At 38.0% G+C, this 22730-nt stretch overlaps 1 protein-coding gene across 1 annotated transcript; it reads left to right on the top strand.

Moving 5' to 3' along the window:
- The first annotated feature begins 5079 nt into the window (after positions 1-5079).
- On the top strand, positions 5080-20940 carry LOC149084316 (peptidyl-prolyl cis-trans isomerase NIMA-interacting 4). The gene is made up of 3 exons (XM_089234685.1): positions 5080-5292; positions 5465-5584; positions 20546-20940. Exons 1-3 carry the CDS (start codon positions 5194-5196, stop codon positions 20702-20704), a joined length of 378 nt encoding a protein of 125 aa, XP_089090811.1. The 5' UTR covers positions 5080-5193; the 3' UTR covers positions 20705-20940.
- The last annotated feature ends 1790 nt before the right edge of the window (positions 20941-22730 follow it).

The following is a 22730-nucleotide window of genomic DNA, read 5'->3' as shown; positions in this document are numbered from 1 at the left end:
TGGTGTCGGAAGATAGATAGCATCGATCACAAATTACTACTCGAATTTCCCGATATCACGAAACCACCGCGTTCCGACCAGCCCATTAAGCGCAATATCATGCATTACATTGAAACTTCTGGTGCACCAGTCTCTGCTAAAGCTCGCAGGCTGGATCTAGCTAAAATGAAACTGGCCAAATCAGATTTTCAAGAAATGCTCAATCTCGGTTGCATTCAACCTTCTAAGAGCAGTTTCTCTTCTCTGCACATGGTCCCGAAGAAAAATTCTTTGGATTGGCGACCAGTAGGGGACTACAGAGCCCTAAATGCTAGTACCATCAAGGATAAATACAGCGTCCCGAACATTCAAAACTTCACTGCGGAAATTCACGGGAAAAATATTTTTTCTCACGTAGATTTAGTTTCCGCATATCACCAAATTCTGATTTTTCCCTACCACATCCACAAAACGGCCATCACAACACCGTTTGGTCTCCTCGAGTACACACGAATGCCTTTTGGTCTGTGCAATGCGGCATCCACGTTCCAACGTTTTATCGATGAAGTGTTGCGAGATCTTCCATTCACGTATGCTTTTGTTGATGATATTCTCATTGCACCTGAGGAGCACCTTCATCATCTGAGAGCACTTTTTCAGCGACTCAACGACTATGGTCTCTCGCTGAAATCTTCCAAGTGTGTGTTTGGACTTTCCACAGTTGCATTTCTTGAAGTACAGGTTTCGCCGACTGGCATCAAGCCTCTTCAGATCGAGTCGAAGCCATCGCAAAATATCCCGTGCCATCCATTCTCATACAACTTAGAAAATTCTTGGGACTTTTCAACTTCTGCCGTCATTTTGATCCGAAGGCTGCTCATATCTTGACACCTCTGGTGAAATTGTTAGAAGGCCGACGAAACTGCAAAAAGCACCAACGCATAAAGTCTGAAGAACCTCTTCCGTGGGATGAGACATGCCAGGATGCATTCGACAAAGCGAAATCTGCATTGGCTGAAGCAACTTTACTTCACCATCCAGATCCAGATGCCCCAATCAGTTTGTAGACTGATGCGTCTAACGTTGCCATCGGTGGATATTTCATACAATATCATGACAATCGGTGGAATCCCATTGTATTTTCGTCGATGAAGCTGACAAGTCAGAAAAAGTGGTCAACCTACGACCGAGACTTGTTAGCCATCTACACATGTGTCCGTCGATTCAGCCACATGCTTGAAGGACGAGAGTTCACCATATACGCAGATCAAAAGCCTCTCATTTTTGCATTTCAGGAGAAACCTGATGAATGTTCAACTAGACAGCTCAGGCATTTGGACTTCATCTCGCAATTCTCTACGGACATTCAGCATATCCAGGGAAATGACAACATCGTCACAGATGCACTCTCCAGGATCGAGATCAACGCTCTATCCAAATTACTACCATTGAATTACAAGGAACTCTCTGACGCTCAAACCCAAGACGAGGAATTGCAAAACATTTTGGCATCAACCGATTCATCTTCATTCATATTGCGATGTGTCGAAGACCAGTCCTCGACCATTTGTACCGCAATGGTTTCAAACAGCAGTATTTCATTACCTACATGATTTGTCACATCCAGGAACCGTGGCAACTACGCAACTTATTTCCTCAAGATTTGTTTGGTCTGGCACTGGCATGAAAAGATCCATAAAAGAAGTCGTCAGAAGCTGCGTAAAATGTAAAAAACGAAACATTTTCCGCCATACGAAATCTCCTCTTGGAATATTTGCTATGCCCGACACTCGCTTTGCCCAAGTCCATATCGACTTTATTGGACCTCTGCCACCATCCGAAGGGTACCAATACTGTATGACCATCATCGATCGCTATACCAGATGGACAGAATGTATACCAACGCAAGACATGACAGCTGAAACTACAGCTGAAAGCTCTCATTCGTGGATGGGTGTCGAGATTCGGAACTCCTGTTGCCATCACAACCGATCAAGGACGAATATTTGAATCCATTCTTTTTCGCGAGTTGAACGCAATCCTCGGCACTCACAGAATACATACAACTGCATACCATCCAGGGCTGGACTTAGGGGGATGCGAAAGGTGCGGACGCACCGGGCCACAATTCTTCCAAAAGAAATCCTTTTCTTTCTCAGCAGATGTTTTGAAAATTTTCGATTAAAATTTAATTTTTTCCCCCATTAAACTGTTATTGATTGTGAAAGGAGGCTTTCGGTTTGAAGCCCCTATAATATAATTTTTGATGTTATTAAGTATGGCATTAGCTTATTTCAAGCAGAAAAAGAGTGTATGCAGGTGGTCACATTCTTTACCCTTGAAAAAAGTCCGCCTTTCTTTCTGCCATTAAAGAAATAACAGGGCTACATTAACCAAGGAAAAAAAACATGCTTGGGGCATCAAACGAAAAGGGACACCTCAAAAGAAATCTAGTAATTTTTTCTCGCACAAGGTGAATGTTTATAGTTTCATCCCGCGGTGATTCCACTAGCCATAGTAGCCTGTGGCATGAACATCTCTAGATGACGACTGTCCAGGAGCGAGGCAACTTCCACTGTCCTTCGGAGTGTTAATTGCATGCTAAAGATGCGGGCGGGCCCGCATCTTTAGTGCTGGTGTGAAACGGTATGTGGACTCGCGTCCGCTCCGTGTGAAAGGGGCCTAAAATAGAATTTTGTAGAATGTTCCTTTTTCTCGAAGTTTCGACAGACCTTTAAATAGTAGGGAGTTGTGAGAAGAGGCTCGAATAGAGAGAGACTGGATAAAAAGTCAGTTGTGATCTAACTTTGCGAGAAAGTTGTTAGATCTCTGATTAGGTTGTAAATACGTGTAAATTGCTGTTCTGTAAATAAATCTGTGTTTGTCCGTCGAACCGCTTCTTGTTTTGCAATCTCGAAGTCTTGTGAAAAATTATCCGGAACAGTATAATGCAGGAGTCTTCAACTTTCATATACAGGGGGAAAAATTGAAACTTCCCATGAAGCCCGCGGGCCACCAACTTATGTAATTTTGTACCACCTTAATAGAAGAGGTCAATGGGGCCCCGAGTTAAACAGGGAGAAAAATAATTGAAGACATTTTTTATTCTGAAATTATTGTCATTATTTTTCAATTTTGATTATAGTCATGAAATATTTTTTTCACAAATTCTGAAAAGTTTTTGATTAATTACTGATTAAATTAATTAATTCTGAGATTAATTTCACTCTGAAATCACTTGAAATGATATTGTAATTATTTATTTCGGTAATTCTGAAATTATTTTCCATCTCACTGTATTATACGTATCTTGAAATCATTTCTTTCAATAATTATGCAATAATTGATTGTGAAATAATTTCTATCAGGAATTACGAAAATATATCTCTCGTTGATTTGCAAGTTGTTTTTTTCACTCATTCGGAAATTATTAAATTCAAAAATTATTTCTTTCAATAATATATTCTGAATTCTAACATTATTTCTTTCATTAAATCTGAATTTTCATCGATTCGCTCTGGAATTATTTCTTAAATAAATCATAGAAATATTTCTTTCATTTATTCTAGAATTATTTCTTTCATAAATTCAGAAATTACATGTAGTTACATGTTATGAAAGACGAAAGAAATGCCGCAGTATTTCTTTCTTCTGTCATAAATTCTGGAATTGAGAGAGAGAGAGAGATTCCGAAATTATTTTTTTAATTTTCTGGAATAAATCATTTTTCAATATTTTTAATCATTTTCTGAAAATGATCTATGGGTTACGACAAAAATCTCCAAGGGCCAAATGTGGCCCACGGGTCACATGTTGAAGATCCCTGGTATAACCGGAAAGCTAATACAGTACTTGCCGCCTGGCAGTCGAGTGGTTAAGGAACTATCTTCTCACTGTGCAGGTCTGGGTTCGAATCCCGGTTCGGGCATGGATGTTTACTAACACTAACAAATTCCCTGGACGGATCATGCTGATCCCTTGGGAATACGTGAGGATCACATCATTATTATTACTTACAAGGCCATAGCGACAGGGAGGGGGACTTGGGGTCTGCCACCCCACGAAATGTGAGAAAATTACTGAAAAGGGGGGAAAAGATGGCCAAATCTATTGTTGGACCGTTCTCCTCCCCTTCCCGAACGAAATTTCTGATTACGGGCCTACGCATTTACCCCACAACGGTTTCTTTTTATTTTTTGTCACACTTTTACTCTGAAAACAAGTTTTTCTCTCCTCGTCATTTCTGATCACTTTATTATAACAGTAATTACTACGGAAATCTTCCACTGCGATTAATTTAATTTGGCTCTGAGAAGGTCTTTGTTAAATAAATAAAATTAAGTGTAAGATTAAAATTTAAAGGATAAAAATCGAAAAAAGGGGAAAAAAGTGAGAAATATACGAAGAATGATGCATAGCATAAAAAGGAAAACTAACTAAGCAAAGAGGAAACTAGCCAAGCAAGGAAAGTAGCCAAACAGCCAGAGCTCCGGAAACCTTCGTTTCGACCAATACGGTCGCAGAATCTGGACTCATTTTGTCTGTAGATGTGGTGAACTTGCGGCAGAGACAACTGACGTCTTTCTCTCTCCAGTCGGGGTAGAACCCTTTATACAGGCGTTATGAAGGCGTCTTAAGCAGGGGTAACTCTTTCTCTCTCGTTAGCCCCGTTCTCCAGTGTTGCTCACTCGATGTGTGTTGACCCTATCACTCGTATCTCGTAGGTTTTTCAACCTGGGTTCATAGGCGGAATTGACTTGGAAGTCTGGGGGGGGGGGCGCACGATGATGATGTCAATTCATCTATACATATATACATTAGATGCCTGGGTTTCTTATTTAGTCATAGTTCATATGGACTTATGTCTTCCACTGATGACTTGCTTGTTCTGTTCAATACATATATGGCAGAGGCTACTAACTCAGCCTAGATAGCTGCAGGAAAGTTAGTCTCAGGATTTGAATATTTGAATGTTCTGGCCATTTCAACGATGGTGCGATGGATTTTTTTTGAGCAAATATGGTCAGTGGTTTTAAGCATAGTTTCTAGTTGTTTTTGATGAAGAATCTAGTTCGAAAATTTTTTTGACTTTTGGCAACACTGGTATAAAAATACCGAATGTTTTGTTTAGCATGCAACAAGTCAGAGGTTGGGGATCAAGTAAAGCTGCATTAACCTTTCAATTCAAGCCGCTTTGGGGATCAAGCAATAGAAATGCCAAAAGCCAAAGGATCTAAGTCGAATAATGGAGATGTTTCGAGTAAAGACTCACCAGCAGCAACCAAACAAAGTAAAGGGCGGAATTCAGTAAAGGTGAATTTCCTTTGGAACCACTTATTTCATGTGATTTGTCTATTCCATGATCGTTCGCAGTAGCATTGCAATAAATAAATTTGATTCAGTTCATCAAATCCATTTTTCCTTAATTTGTTCATTGAGAAGCCAATTACCACATGTTTGAATCATAATTTCATCGTCTTCCTAGGTTCGACACATCTTGTGTGAGAAGCAGTCAAAAATTCTTGAAGCATTGGATAAATTGAAAAGTGGTATGAAGTTCAATGAAGTGGCCACTCAGTACAGTGAAGATAAAGCCAGGCAAGGGGTAAAAAATTAAACACTGCTTATGTCTTAAGGCCTGTTTACATGTGTTGAGTGAATAAGTAGTGAACTAAATCACTGAGTACTTCGGAATGTATGAAATCTCTCAAGGCCCAGAACCTAACAAAAATCAGATATAGTTGAAATTTTCGAGGAGTACTGCATTTCACGGGCACCAAGCATGGCCGACAAAACATTGCCAAGGCTGCAACTGATTATGAACGGTGGAAAAAAAATCGCCAGCAAAGAAAATATAAGAACAACGGAAACAAACAAGCATAATAATAATAGTAATGAAAAATATCACTTTCATCAAAACAACATAAGGTATCAAGGTTAAAAATGAAACATTTTAAATCGCCGTATGTACTAGTGTATAAGCCGACCCCCCCCACTTCAGGACCACCAAAACCGCAATAAATTGAAAACCCGCGTATAAGCCAACCCCAAAAAATCCATGCATTTTAGAGAAAAAAAATATTCTTATATTTTCATAGAAAATGAATAGCTTGCGGAAATTTACAACAGAAAATGATTTAAAATTTTTAATCTGTTTCTTCTGAATCTCCAAACTCATCATAATTCATCAGATCCTCACAGGGTGTGGCATCTTCGTTTTTATCCTCATCGGGGCTGTCATTGCTATTGTCATTTTCAAAGAGGATATCATCTTCAGTTCCATCCATCGCATTGCTGATGCAACACTTTTTTGAAGGATTAGCGGAAACAGAATTCCATGCCTCATGTACCCATTGGTACACTAGGCCAATGTCAGGTTTCTTCAAGGCACCACTGTTTGTAGTTTCTTGATAATCAGAACTCATCCATTCAATCCACAAATTCCTCAAATAGTCTTTGGGAGGCTTGTTGATGCTCACATCTAAAGGCTGTGCAAACGATGTTAGCCCACCTGAAATGAAAGCCAATGATGTTTTCGATTTCTTTGGCTTGGCTTTGACATTATCAGTTCTGTGGGGTTTGAACATATCCCATACCAATAATGCCGGTTTCTCGAACACTGCTACAAAAATGACTACTGATTGTGGGTGTTCGATATTTCCTCATCAAGAACTGACCTGAATATAAGCCGACCCCCCCCCCCCACTTGAGGAACGAATTTTTCCACAAAAAAACTTGGTTTATACACGAGTATATACGATAAGTGAAAAAACCCTGACTCTTTTAAATAAACCATGGTCAAAACGGTCCTTCCTGTTGCATAAATAGTAAATATTCTCTTAAAAAATAAATAAAATAATCACGGCATAAATATTCTATTTTTAAAAAGTAAAACCCAAACTCCCTTTCAAATAAGCTGATCAGGACGTGGAAGTCTCTCTAACAAAAATTAAAGGTACAACCTCAGAGATGATGATATCCAATAAATAATCAAGTTAGAGATGTAAAATTCTCGAAAATAATCTTTCTGAGAATATTCTCATCCAGAAGAATATTCTCTAATATTCGAGAATATTCTCTGCTAGGACTACTATTATAAATAACTTCACAGAAGTTCTTGATGAGAATATTCTCCTGTAATTTATAATATAGTTACATATAATATCCTTGAGAATATTCTCTAGAAGGACTACTTTCATAAATCACTGGGAAAAATTTCTTATAGGAAATAATAAGAATTTTTCTGAAGTTATTAATAATAGTCCTTCCAGAGAATATTCTTGAATATTCTCCTCGATGAGAATATTCTTCAGTTACCGAAATCTTTCCAGAGAGTATTATCAAGAATATATGTAATAACATGTATTATAATAAATATTCTTCATAAATGACTTGAGAATAATAATTATTATTTTTGTATAATTATATTTGATAAGAATATTCTCTAGTAATTTATACTAGTAGTCCTTTGAGAGAATATTCTCTGTCCCTGTCCATCTTCCTGTTAGGAAGAGATGGGTATATTGAAGTTTGTAGACCACAATATTGGAAGTTAGAAAGCCAGAAAATTAAACCAACAGGGCTGAATCATGCAACTTTTAAAGAAATGTGAGTAATACAGAATTTATAAGTGTCTGTGTATTGAAAAAACAACAGTTCTGTATCTTCTTAGAATGAAGGTGATTATATAAGAATAGCTTCCTTTATCAATCAACTTTGATTTAATTTCTTTTATTGTGAACTTATTTTTAAAAATTTAACTAATTTTAAAATAATTTTTTAAGGTTTCCAAAATCTTCACTACCAAACTTTTAAAACCTCTCATCATGACCTCGAACTAAAAGTTGTCATTCGGGGTGATTACACCAAAAATTGTTTTGTTGTAAATGTTCCAGGCTATGAAAACTGATTTATATTTCATAATATAAACAAAATTAGTAAAAAAATTTAAATTATTTAAAAGAAAAATGAATATATTCTCGATTATTCTCCAATTTTTACATCCAGGAGAATATTCTCACCTCGCATCTCTAAATCTAGTCCACACACTCCAATGTAGAAACCAAGCTGTATATACCCCACATACGGAGCAAAGAAAAAAAGGGGATCTCAATGGTTTTAAATCATTCAAAACGGCGTGGAAAACAAAAGCAAAGCAACTAGTGACATCTATGGGGTGACGTCATATGGAATGAAAGAGGGAACGCTCAATGAACATTCTGGAAGAATGATTAACAACCCAGCGTCATTATGTCGGCCTTGGCAACGTATTGTCAGAAAAAAGATAGCCAAGATTGGTGGAGGATTATAGTACAGCTGTTCCAAATTTTCCAGGAGTATGCATGTAAATTTGCCTGGTAGGGACTCAGAAAAATCACTTGGCTTGTGACCTATGGCATCTCAAGACGGCCTTGACCTGGGGATCTCAAAATCACTGCCTCACAAAAATGAAATCCGGTTGAAATTTTTTAGAACTTACAAGGTAGGGCCTCTGGAAAACCATTTGGCCCGGGGGTCCATGATGCTCTTAAGACGGCTCTGTCTAGAGCCTATTATGTTATTAACTTTTAACTAGCATTGTGATGCCATTTTGACCCCAGCAATTATTAATGTATTTTAAAAATCAACAAAAGAAATTTTCATAAAAACCAATGGGCTTTTTAAGTGACTTCATTTATCAATTAATTAAACTAAGTAATTTTTCATATTTCTTTAATTTTCTCAAAATTGGCCTTTTATTAAGACACATTGGAAAGAAACAGACAGATACGCGACTTTGAAGAAGAAATTTTAAATTATATATTACATTTTTTAAACTCAACTTTCATGATTAAAATATGAACAAATATGATTGAAATATACTCAGAAAATAAACTTTACAAATTAAAATAATATTTACTGTATATACTCGTGTATAAGCAGAGTTTTTTTTGTGGAAAAATTTGTTATGCACAATAAGAGTATCTCAGTAATTTATCTAGATAATTTAATAATAGAAATCATAAACAACACATATATGATGTAATAAACTTTTTTAAACACTTATCTGTTGTAAAAAGAGTATATCAGATGGCTTATATCACAGCATACATATAAGCAGTTGAAGAAATTCTGGAAGGTCAAGAATCATCTTGAATCAGAGAATGTCAAATCATTCCATAGTTTTTCTTCCAGTGTTTATGCTATGCTTTATTCAAATTGTATATTTTATAAGGAAAAAAACCATTTATATTTTACATAAAATAATTCTGTATAGAGTAGAAAATTATTTTATAATCATATTAAATATTTATTCCTTGTATAACATAGTCACTTTAAACATTACATGCAATTAACATGTGCATTTCCAATGGGAATTTTTATATCGAAAAGCAATATTTTAGGTTTTTGTCAGTTTTGACAAAGGTTTTTGACGTGACAAATAAAACCATCAAAAACCTGCAAACCCTGATGGAAACATCACAAAAAACTACAACTTACTTAACAAATGTTAAATATGTTGTCCACCGTGTTCTGGCTATGAGGTTGAAAGCACAAAAACTCTTGTTCAACAACAGATCGGAGTATGCCATGGTTATGATGTGGATGTGCTTGCAATTCAGCTTTATTAAATCAAACGCTCCCCACTTTAATATTCCTGAGGAACTTCTAACATATAGGGAATGTGCTGGAGATTGCAATTCACCAAAGTTTGCAATCTGACCACTGTTTATGACATTGTTATGACATTTTGAGGTACCCCCACAGCCAGAAGTTGCAAGGGTTAAGGTGCATCCAGTCAAAATGGGTCTTCAGCAGCTGCTTTGCTGGTATTGCAATGTGCATTTTGATAGAAGTTGTTCTATCCACACGCTGATGTGGAAGTGCCAAAATGATGTGTTTCACAAAATACACTGCTCAAAACAAGTAGGGGAGCAAGCAAAAAAGTGAAGAAAACCGTGCGAGACAGCCACGTATGTGGCTGTATGGCATACAATGGGTAGTACACGCGTATCAATGCACAATACAGAAAAAAGACGTAAAAAAATTTGGAATTAAGCTTTAATTCTTTGAAAATATGGAAAAAACATGAAAAGAAGTATTTAGGCCAACAATTTGATTACATGTAAACGATAAAAAAAAAGTACTGTTTAGACATGATGTATGAGTTTTAATAGGGCGTGTGGTCTCCTCGAACAGCTAAGACTGCTGCACACCTGTTTGCCATGGATGTGATGAGATTATCGATCAGACTTTGGGGAATACTGTTCCACTCCTCAAGAAGTGCAATCTGCAAGTCTCGGACAGTAACAGGCGGCCTTGGTCGCGCAGCAATGCGTCGTCCTTTATTCGTTATCCAATCGAGCATGTTTGGGACATGCTCGATTAGATTCAGGTCAGGAGAGCACGCTGGCCATTCCATACGCTGTATTGTTTCAGCTTCAAGCATGTTCTCCACCAGACGAGTTCTATGCAGTCGGGCATTATCATCCTGGATAACAAAGGAATCTCCAATGGCTCCAGCGTAAGGGATGACATGAGGTCGCAGTATCTTGTCTGCATACCTTCGGGCCGTCAAAGTGCCATTCCGAATGATATGCAGGTCCGTACGTCCGCCTATGCTGATTCCACCCCATACCATCCAACCAGCTCGTCTGTATTGTGACTTTTCACGAACGAATGTGGGGTTATTTCGAGTGCCCCTGTCCCTCCATACCAGAACACGTCGGGTGTCACACTCCAGACTGAATCGGGACTCGTCTTTAAACAGCACTTGGCTCCAATCATGTTGCTCCCAATCTCGATGTTCAGCAGCCCATCTTCTTCGGGCCACACGGTGGCGTGGGGTCAACGGAATGCAGACCATTGGCCTACGTGCATAGAGCCCTCCCTCATGAAGCAGATTACGTACTGTTTGGCTGGACATCCTTCGTCCTGTTGCCAAGAGCAACCGTCTTTGCAACTGCATAGCATTCTCTGTTCTGTTTCGACGGGCTGTTAACCGTACATACCGGTCATCAGTTGCTGTAGTGGCGCGTGGCCGACCTTGCCCTGGTCGACGTCTAACATTTCCTGTTTCTTGGAATCGATTCCACGGCCTTGCAACAACACTTCTGGTGACTCCAACAGCGTCCGCGACACTACATTGTGTTTGCCTGGATTACAGTCTGCCTATAACACGCCATGTCATGGATTCCGGTAAATCACGTTGTTGAGACATCCTCAAGTCACCTTGTCTCAAAAAAAAATACTGTGCAATCGAATTTCACAGTTAAGGCAGTAAAACAGACGTTTCTGCAACAACCCGATTTCTGCCCTTATCTCTTTTTTCTGGTTTTTGACGTCATGAACTTTGATTTGCATATGAAGTTTTCTTCTTCCGTTTCCTGCTAGGCTTTAAATTATGGATAATTCATTTTATGTTACTTATCGGTATACATCTTTGCGTAATTTTGTTAAAACCATGTGCTCCCCTAATTGTTTTGAGCAGTGTAGATTATACTGCTGGCCAAGTACAGCATCATCTACTTGCACTTTTTTTCCTTTTGCGAAAGAAACTTCCATTGCTTCAGGAGTATCTATGTAAATTTTCAAGTCATTCTGACCAGTAGTTCTTATTGAATAGTTTTGGAATCAAAACTTCAAATTATAATCACCCTATATATAGCTGATTATTTTTCATAAATCTGTTATTATTATACAGTAGAACCTTGATTAACTGGGCTTACCATGAAAGTATAAAAAAAAAAAATTGAATATTAAGTACGTAATGTAACTACTAGTACACTAGTCTTTGTCCTTTAGGGACAGCTGGTGTCTTTATTGGATTATACGTAGTACCACCTGCCCCTAGCGTGATGGTGTCACTACTGTTGCTGCTTCTTTGTGAAGGGAAAAAGAAATCCTGTGAGGTAATACACCACTACATTTAGATGTGTGATGCAATCCTTATTCATGAATTTGCTAAAGATTGAGCATTGGAATGTAGCCAAAGGTTAGAAAATTTGGTGAGAATGAGAAATTTTGGCTTCTGTATATAACTTTAAATAACGAAGAAACTTCATATAAAAAAATATATATGTTCTGGCCACTTTTATGAGACTTTTTGAAAAAAAGCCACTTATAAAATCTTATGTCATTTAAAGATATGCCATCAGAATGTACCCCAAGGATATAAAATGTGGTAAAAATGAAAAATTTTGGCTAATAATGAACCAATATGATATTTTTCAAGGGAATAAAATGATATTTAGGCCACTTTTATTTGATTTTTTAAAAAAAAACAACTTAGTTAAAACCAAGGTTAAACCATGGTTTAAACCAAACAACCCTGGTTTTTGATGAGAAAATATTGACCCCCGCAATCAGTAGTTATTTTTGAAACAATAGATTAGTAGTGGTAGATGATGTTACAAATCATCAGAGTGATTTTTGCAGCTATAGATGGTGGTTGTGTTAGTGCTTTCCAGTTTAAATCCACATGGTCTTTTTTTTTTTCGGGTCAGTACAAGTCATGATCATCCACAGAAAAAACATTGATCTATGGTTGTATTGGAGTATCAATGTCAATGATAAAAAATGAAGAAAGCAAGAAGATTTGTGTATGATGCGTCTTTCAAACTGAAAGTTATCAAATTCTCCGAAGAAAACAATAACTGTGCTGCAGCTCGGACATAATAACGTCCATGAGAAGCGAGAAAAAGTATGTGATGGAAAATGAAAGAAACTTTCAGCAATGCAGAAGACAAAAAAGGGACTCTTCGAGGAAAAGTATTGGTGTTCCCTGAACTCTTGAGAAGGAATTGAAGGAATGGGTGCTACACCTCAAACTGAAAGGTATAATCATGACAAGGACAGACATTCATCTAAAAGCATCGAAACTAGCCGAGAGTGTTAAATTCAGACACAAAACCAGAAAAGTTCTATGCATTCCCAGGTTGGTGCACTCGGTTCACGAACCGTTTCAATGTGTGCTTACGCAAGTGAACAAAGATCGCACAAAAACTACCAGAAGAAGAGCAGAATTCAATCTTTCCAGAAGTTCATAATTGAACTGCGAAAAAGACATGGGGATTTGAGCTGTCACAAATTGGTAATATGGACGAAACTACAATTACTTTCGATTTTCCAAGCAATAGAACTGTTGATGAACTCGGGAAAAAACCCATCTTTGTTAGAACACCTGGCCATGAAAAAACATGATTTACAGTCATGCTACCGTGCATGGCCGATGTAAAGAAATTGCCTCTAGTTGTGATTTTAAAAAGGAAGAAAATTCCCCCGAACATGAAGTTCCCACCAAGAATGATCATGAAAGCCCAGGAAAGGGCTGGATGAATGAAAAGGGTATTCTACAATGAATCCAGGGAATATGGAACAAAAGACTCGGAGCATTGTTCGTGAAAAAACCAGCATTATTGGTATGGGATATGTTCAAGCCCCACAGAACCGGTAATGTCAAAGGGAAATCGAAAACATCATTGGCTTTGATGCCAGGTAGGCTAACGCCGATTGTACAGTCTTGTGAGCATCAACAAGCTTCTCAAAGACTATTTGAGGATTTTTGGATCAAATGTAGGATAAAGAAACTACAAAAAGTGGTGCCTTGAAGAAACCTGGCGTTGGCTTAGTGTGCCAATGGATACATGAGGCTGGAATTCTGTTTCCACCGAAATTATCATCCGATCCTTCGAAATGTGTTACATCAGCAGTGTAATGGACAGAACTGAAAATAATATCCTCTTTGAAAGTGACAATAGCGATGACAGCCCAAATGAAGATAAAAACGAAGATTCTGCACCTTATGATGATCTGTTGGATTACGATGATCTTGGAGACTCATAAGAAACGGATTAAAAAGTTTGCATCATTTTCTATTGTAGATTTTCGTATTTGCATGAAAATATAAAAATTTTCCTACTCTGAAATGCATGGATTTTTTGGGGGTCGGCTTATACACAAGTATATACGGTACTATATTTTCACAAGCACCAAAATTAGTCTTATTCTAAGTCAGAAACGCAGTACTTGCAAACACCACCATGTTAATCATGCAGATCTTGTGTATAATTCACTAACAACACTATCATCAAGCTCGTCTCAGAAATCCGATCTTTAATCATTAATTTGAAATCGTTATTGAGAAAGCTGATTCTCTTCTGATGTGCCATTTTGATCTGAACACCTCGGCTGACAGACAAAAAAAAGATGCAAGCGGTGTGGTGGGGTCCAGCACCACTTGCGTCATTTTGACCCCACGGAAACTTCGATCAATGATAAAGAAGTAAGAAAAGTAGAATAACTTGATTAATTTGTCAAACACGTATAAACAACTAGTTTGAAAAGTACTGAAATAAGATGGTCCAGATGTATTTCTTTCTCAAGGGGTGGCAAGATGAAGAATGTGTGGTGTCACAAAATTACCCCACCACACCAGTTATGGGTTAAGGCAGCCCTTGTTGGAATAACATCATTTTCCCCCTTTTACTGTGTGTATTCATGTTCTTTTCTCATATACTTAACTTTTCCCTCTTTTTGGGACTTTCTTTTTTACCCTCCACTTGACTTCTGCTGTATGATAGTTATTCTCTTTGCTTGTATTAAATGTCGTTCGTCTGACTAGACGTGTGTTTCATTTCTCTCTCGTCATCATCTCTTTCCCTTCTACACTCTGCCCACCCACAGGTTATGGGGCCCAGAGACGTACCTTTTGAGACGGTCGCGTTTTGATATGCTTTTTCACGCGCTGAGATGACAGTAGTCTCGGTGACATAATTCGGTAGAAGTTCAGTTTTATTCATTTTATCGTGTGCATCAGGAACCGTCGCCACGATAATGGCCAGCATCAAGGATAATATTGTCAAGCTGAATAATCAAAACTATTCAAACTGGAAATATAAAGTGAAACTTCGAATGAAAGAGAAACTTTTCAAGAAAGTGATCGAGAATGACTGGCCTGATCCAGGTGAGGCAAATCGAAAGACACTCGATCTATGGGACGAAGCCGACAACCAAGCACAATCGTATATTGGACTAACTGTCGAGGATTATCAGCTCATCCACATCCGTGATAGTAAATCCGCGAAGGACATGTCGATTGCCCTGAAGGAGTATCACGAGAAGAGCAGCCTCACCAACAAGGTTCATCTGATGAGGACAATCTGTTCCCTGAAGCTAGAAGAGGGCAGAAATGTTCCTGAGCACATCGTCCGCATGCAAGAACGTTCTCTGAAGCTGAGGGACCTCAGCGAGGAATCCTTATTGGATAAATGGAGTACCACCATGCTACTCAGCAGCCTGCCAAGGAGCTTCGATCTGATAATCACCGCATTGGAAACACGTGCCTAAACCAAGTTGGCATTCACTGTTGTCCAGCAAAAGGTCACTGCCGAGTATTGAAGAAGGCAGCAACACGCGGATACAGGCAGCATCATTACCGAAAGAATGATGAAACTCATATCAAGCCATATCGAGAAGAAAAACTCCATAAAGTGCTATTTTTGCAAGAAGCCCCGCCAGGTCAAGAACAGATGCAAAAAATACGTAGAGTGGAAAAAGAATCATCCAGAAAAATGTCCAGAAGCGCAAGTGAAAATAAAGTGAGCGTCGCTCAGAAAAAGGATACCTTGCTGTCACTATAGGCATGTGGTCGGAAAACTGGATTCTGGTGTCACGCTCCACATGAGTAACGATATCAGTTTTTTCACGTCGTTAGATAGCTCGTATCCATTGCCCCCGGGGGCAATATTGCCCACTTTGGGGAACACTGGTCTAGTTGAAGGTATAGTGTCTTCCCAGCACTTATATAATTTTCCTTCTTGTGGCAATATCACAAAAATCCCAAGTCAAGGCCGTCTGGCTAGAGAGCTGTTGAGCGCCCGAGTGGTGCCGTGGTAAGATGCTCATCTTTCACTATGAAGATTTTCATGAAAGTCCATGGGTTCGAATCGGGGCATAGAACGTTAGAAGCAAATTCTTTACCTACCGAGCCTGGGGCGACCGCCGATGGATGGAACCTTCATTTTCCACCCAACTCCTCTGGTTGGCAATTGCGTATGGCGATTTATGACTGGAGTTGGTGTGCGGTAAAGTTGTATAAAGTTTATATTTCCCGGTCACATCTTTGCACATGTCCCTGCTTTTGTCCAAATTCTGTTTCAATTTACCTTTGTTAATATTGTAAATAAATAATTATTATGTTGCTTAATCTACTGTTTCAAATATTATAGTGATGGCTTAAAGTCAGCTCCCATAGCTATATTTGGTGACCCAGATTTTTTTCTGAACATGCATGATATGGCAACCAATCCGACCGATGTCTCCATCACTCAGGACCTGCCAGCAGACAGTGTGACAATCAAGCCACTCCCTTTCTGTTGTGAGATGCCAGCTTTGTGGTTCGTGCACTTGGAGGCCCAGTTCAAAACGGCAAGTGAAGAAACAAGTACAGCATCGTGGTCAGTGACATCGTCATGTCTCCGAAGAAAAAATCACTTAGTGATTTTTCCGCCCAATGATCGTACATATGCTGCACTGAAAGAGGCTATCACATCAAGAATGTCCAAATCAGAGAGCACTCAAATCAAGAAATTACTCTCCGGTTTAGATTTGGACGATCGTTGACCATGAAAAACTTCGTGGCAAACAAGGTAAGTGACAATATTCTCAAATCTCTATGGCCAAAGCTTTTGCCACAGCATGCGCAAGCAATTCAGTCAGTGAGCTCGGAATTGTCAAAATTAGCTGACGTGGGCAATAAAATTCTTGAAACTTGTGATTACGCGAAACAGAATATTATGGCTATTGTGAAACTAGAAAATAGCATGTCTCAGTCACCATGGCATGAAATATGGCTCGCCTCTTTCTTTCATCTCAGATCACAAAATTAACTAATAAGGTATAAAAACTGAAAAGAGCTTGAAGTCGACAATGCTCGGCCAGTCTATCACGATTCCAACGAAGTAGTAGTAGAGATTCGACTCATTGTGGCAAAGACATTTGCTGGTACCATAGGCACTATGGAGATGACGCTCAGAGATGTACAAAGCCCTGTGCACATGTCAGCTCATCTAATCAGGAAAACGACCCGGGGCATCATTGATGATGACCTGTGATGCCAGCCAATTTTCCAATATTTTTCTATTCAATCTCTCTAGTAATAGACATTTCTTGTTTGACATAAGAGCATGATACTGATAACAGCAAATCGACGACCCTTTCCAGAAAAAAGGTTTTGCTTGTATGCTACAAACTCTACCAAAGTTCTCACTTTTGGCACCAAACGTCTATACTCCTATCTTGGTTTAAGACGAAGACTTTTCTGGACTTTAATCATGGAAGATGTGTCCAAACCAATACTTGGTGCAGATTTCCCCAAGGAATTTGGCTTACTCGTAGATATCAAACTTTCATTCCTCATTGACCCTGTCACTTCACTTTGCTCCTCCAGCAGAATTGTCTCTGGTCCTTCTTGTGCACTGACGACTATTTCTCACGACATCAGGAACGACTGCATCAGAATTCTGCTAGATAAATTTTCCTGTTTGATTCATGAATCTTTCTTTCTTTCAAACTGAGCACAACTCAGGTCTATCACAATTTATGGCCGATTTACACCTAGTGAGTTGAGCTGCAAATGTAACTGTGTGTACCTAACAGTCTGAGTGCATATGTAGTGTTGTGTTAGATTTTTCAATGCTGCTATCTATATTTCATATATCAGTGCTGCCATATATTTCATATATCAGTGCTGCCATATATTTCATATATCAGTGCTGCCATATATTTCAGAAGAGAAGTGAGTGATGTGTTATGACTGAATTACATTTGTACTGTTTGTAGGTCTGTTGCTCTTTGTGGTGTGACTTTTTAACGGGAAGACCGGCTCACATTCGTGCCTTGAAGTTGGGAACCACTGAAAACCAACTTCAGCTAACCACCACTATGGTGAGGGTGGGGTTCAAACCCGGGTCCTCGTGAAGTCCATCACTATGACCACTCGACCACCATAGCGACATAACTCATGAATCATCCATTCTGAGAACTTACCTCATCATGTCAAGCATCACATTGCCACAAAAGGCCCGCCCATTATTGCCAAAACACGTCGCCTAGCTCCAGACAAGTTGTGAATTGTCAAAAAGGAATTTGACTAAATGCTGCAACAGGACATATGCAGACCCTCTCAGAGCTCATGGGCCAGTTCTTTACACCTGGTGCCAAAGAAGACTGGTGGTTGGAGACCATGTGGTGTTTACAGAGGTCTCAACGCCATCACTCAACCGAGTCGATACCTGATTCCAAACCTGCAAGACTTTTTATTAAACTTGCACAGTTGCACAATTTTCTCCACTATCGACTTGCTTCGTGCATATCATCACATACCAGTTGCACCAGAGGATATTGAAAAAACTGCCATCATAACCACACCACCATTTGGCTTATTTGAATTCACCAGAATGGCATTTGCCTACGAAATGCGGCCCAGACCTTCCAACGTTTTTTTCATTCTGTACTCAGAGGCTTAGACTTCTGTTTTGTAGGCTATACATTGATGGCCTCTTGATTGTTTCAAAAAGTGTAGATGAGCATCACATCCATTTACGACAAGTTTTCAAGAGACTCAAGGATGCAGTTCTTGTAATCAATCTTGAAAAAAGCTTGTTAGCTCAACCTGAAATCACCTTGTCTTGGTCATCACATCACTTGGTCATCACATCACTGCTGAATGTATCCATTCAACATCCAAACGAATCAATGTCATCCAAGAGACCAGAGACAGTAAAAAATCTACAAAAATATCTCGGAATAATAAACTTTCACCAGTGATTTATTCCCAGTGCTGCGAAACTCAAGCTATTCTTAACGACTACCTCAAAGGCACCAAGAAAAATGACAAATCTCTCATCGAGTGGTCTGAAGAAGGTATTACAGCATTCGAGTCAACCTAGCAACAGCTCATTGATGTCACCATTCTCGCTCATCTGTCTCCTGATACAGAACTTGCTGTAATGACCAATGCATCTGATATGGTTGTTGGAGTTTTTCAGCAGAATGTCAACAATGATTGGCAACCCCGCTAAGCTTCTTCTCTCAACAACTGACTCTAACTCAGATTTGTTACAACAAGTATGGCTGAGAACTTCTTGCTGCGTATTTAACTAATGAAGCATTTCTGTTACTTCATTGAAGGCAAAAAATTCACACGCTAAACTGATCACCCTCCTCTTATTTGATCTGAATTACTTCATCTACAAAGTAAATGTGTGCATGTGTTTTTATTTGTAAATGTATATAGGTAAATTTTTATTTTTATGTAAATATATCTAATTAAGGTTTTTATTAACGAGCATGTAAGAAAGCTTACAATTTGGAAAAGAAAGATTGTAGGTGAAAAAAACTTGATTGGAATCAATCTACAACGTAAATGTGTACATGTAAATATATGTATATTTAATTATAATTAAGAATTTTATATATCTCTATATGTAGAATTTATGTATCTAAGTATTCACATATGTAAACAGTAATTATCTAATGATAGTGAGAAACCCAATTTGCAAATGAAAGTTTATATACTGAATGAAATGTGGACTTTTTGCCAATTTCATTCACTATTTTGCATCAAAATTTATTGTTGGAATAAAATTTTGTGTAATATATTCTTCAATGTAAAGAAATAAAAACAGTTTGATGTTTTAAGTGTTAGTTTTTTTTTCTGCAGTTTTTTTCATGGAATTTTTTTTGCAGCTTTTTTTTTAAATTGAGTGATGAACATATTTTGAAATATATTAATAAAATGTGACTAAATTTAGTTTCCAAGGTCAAGAATAATTGTGTTAATAAAACTCGGTTGGCCAGTTTCTGATATTAGGATGAAAAATCTCAAAAAATCGAGTAATTTAAGTTTTATATATATCAAAATAGTTTTTATTTTCTTTAACAGCATATTGTTCTTCATGAATAAATACTATAGAGATAATTTTGATTAAAATGTGTTATAAAATTACGAGTAATCATAGCAGATAATTTTTGTATTAATTTCACTCAAAAACATATTTGCGGATCAAAAATTATGTCATTCCTTAATAAATCTTACTTTATTTTTAAAAAACATTTTTTTTAACGGAAAAATGTGATAGTTTCTTGATAAAGTGTTAAAAAAAAAAAATTGGATATATATATGTGGCATTTTCATCCAAAACAAACGGAGTTTCTCAAATTGAAAGGAGGGATATTTATTTTTTGTATCGCCTAAGAAAGAGCTCCTTGAAAAACTTTCGTATTAGAAGAGCCTTAGCTAAGGGGAAAGACGGAATATGTGACGTCACGTGGAGGAGTTATCTGGCCTTGAATGTCTAGTCGGCCGTGACTATATACAGCCATGTATCCCATGTTGGCGATGAAAAAAAAAAATGTGACAGTCTTACATCACAGCACGTCCAACTGTGGCCGAAACTCTCATCCAATCAGTGAAGCATTGGCCAATTAACATATATGTATTTATTTATTTTTGTAAACTTTTCAATGAAAGAATACAATGACAGACATCTTTCATGCTTCCAAAATCAATTTTTTTTTTCTACAGGGTGATTTAGGTTGGATGATTCGTGGCTCCATGGTTGGACCTTTCCAAGATGCAGCATTTGCTTTGCCTGTAAGCAATTTGCAGAATCCATCATATACAGATCCACCTATCAAAACTAAATTTGGGTATCATATAATCATGGTTGAAGGGAAAAAATAGAACTGTTTGACGATTTTTTTTTTCTTTCTTTTTGAAAGATTCTTGATTAACTGAAGATTGTAAGTTTTTTTTATATTATTATTATAAAAGATAGAGCAATCAAAATGACATAATGAATTTTCTTTTGTGTGTGAAAAGTCTAGGTGTAAGACTATGAGACTGAAGCAAATAGTTAAGGTGGGTCCACACTACTCATGGGTGAAATCTATATATATAAAATTGATTTTCTGTCTGTATGTGTGTGTGTTTTCTCTATACAAATCTACAATTTTAGATCGATCGTCACCAAATTTTGCATGTATCAAATGGGACTTGAACAATAAGCTACTTTAAAATTTCGTCAGAGCAGGGCAAATGCCCAAAATGGGCAAAAAACTGTCGGTCAACAATGGTTTTTTGGCCTCAACAATCACTTTCCGAACGTTTACTTTGGTTAGCGTGGTTCCCTAGCAATGCGTTTCAGACATGTATATGCCTTTACAATGGTTTGTCACTTCTCTAATCCTGTTTGTATATGTATAATAGTTTATGCCTTCATAATAGTTTGCCACATTTTCAATACTCTCAGTAATAAGGCTTTTTGAATAGTCATAATCATCATCAGCATCGCTTTGAGGGTCAGGAAAAGGGTAATCCTCATAGAAATCAGTGTTAAAATTGCCGATTTTACTGTAGAAATGCGGAAATTTGGCGGGTTTTCTTCCACACATCAATAATTTTTAAAAATTTTATTGAACTCTCGATTTTTGAAATATTGAGTTCGCTTAGAGATATACGAAGCCCAGGAGATTAAATATGAAGTGATTAGCCAGACCTACTTTTGAGTTGAGATCCATGCAATAACATTGATTTCAACTTTTTATTTATATCTTCTCAAGTATGAAAATTAATGTCTTTTTCACCACCGCTGAACAATGTTCAGAAAATCTAAGCCCCTCGTCAATGAGAATTCCCAAATCGGTGACCCTAGTTGCATCCGGGATAGTGACACGTTTTAGAGCCGTGAGTTGTTTGAACCAAAATGAGCGACCATGCACTTGTCAACGCTAAACGTCATGCTCCATTCATTTGCCCATGCTGCATTCCTGTTTAAGTTGGTCTGGAGCAACTCCCTATCACTTTGATGCACAAAGACAGGCAGATCAATAACTTGAACTTAAAAAAAAATTTCGAAGTATCTACCTCCCATAAAAAAGAAGAAAAAAAAAGATACAAGTCTGTTTCTTTAATTTAGATCTGTTTCTTTCATGAGTCGCATTCCTTTCATGAGAGTAATTGAAGATAATTCCAGAATTAATGAAAGATACTTTCAGCATTGATGAAATTGATAATTTCAAAGTTAATGAAAGCGATAATTCCAGAATTGGAAGCCAAGACTTCGCTACTGACTCGATTGCAGACGCCTATCAGACTGGACAACGGCGAGACATGCCTGAGGACTTTGAACCAAAAAGAAGGGGTTGGTCTAGACCCAGCGATGTCTAACTTGGAACAGGTTACGCTGAAGAAAGAACAATCCCTTCCTGTTGGAACACTAATATATTTACAGACGGATCAAAGACCCAGGATGGTACAGCTATTCAGGCGGAATTATTTTCACTGTCGGAAGCAACTAAGGGCGGTATTCACCGACATGGTTTAAACTATAGTCACAATTTTGTGATGAGAGATCGACACAGATTGGTTAAATTCATGTTTTTAACATATCTATGTTGATTTCTTATCCAAAAATTGGGACTACAGTTTAGACCATGTCGGTGAATACTGCACGTAGCATACTACCAAACTCAGGGAAATTGGAACAATATACACAGATTCCCTTTCGTCTCTTTACGCCATCCTGGATCCATCGTCCCCACAGGAAATGGCAAGAGATATTAGGGCACTCTTTCTGGACTGTATCTCTTTGGCTTGGGAGAAGGCACACGCCCAGATCTGGGGTAATGAAAAGGCGGATCTTCTTGCCAAAGAAGCCACAAAAAATTCAACAATTGACGTAATACTGCCTTTCCCCAGATCATGGGCA

The sequence above is a fragment of the Pholcus phalangioides genome, unplaced genomic scaffold (assembly GCF_987345545.1).
Source record: "Pholcus phalangioides strain wild (caught in Gottingen) unplaced genomic scaffold, Ppha-v1.0 ptg000008l_1, whole genome shotgun sequence".
Taxonomy (NCBI): Eukaryota; Metazoa; Arthropoda; class Arachnida; order Araneae; family Pholcidae; genus Pholcus; species Pholcus phalangioides.
Note: the sequence above shows the minus strand (reverse complement) of the source record. Positions and strands in the feature narration are given on the sequence as shown.

What these genes read in the sequence shown, in the direction of transcription:
- LOC149084316 (XM_089234685.1), top strand. Translation starts at nt 5,194, where the DNA reads ATGCCAAAAGCCAAAGGATCTAAGTCGAATAATGGAGATGTTTCGAGT. An exon ending in AAGGGCGGAATTCAGTAAAG is followed by an intron (nt 5,293 to 5,464) that starts GTGAATTTCCTT and finishes TCGTCTTCCTAG; the next exon opens with GTTCGACACATCTTGTGTGA. An exon ending in AAGATAAAGCCAGGCAAGGG is followed by an intron (nt 5,585 to 20,545) that starts GTAAAAAATTAA and finishes TTTTTTCTACAG; the next exon opens with GGTGATTTAGGTTGGATGAT.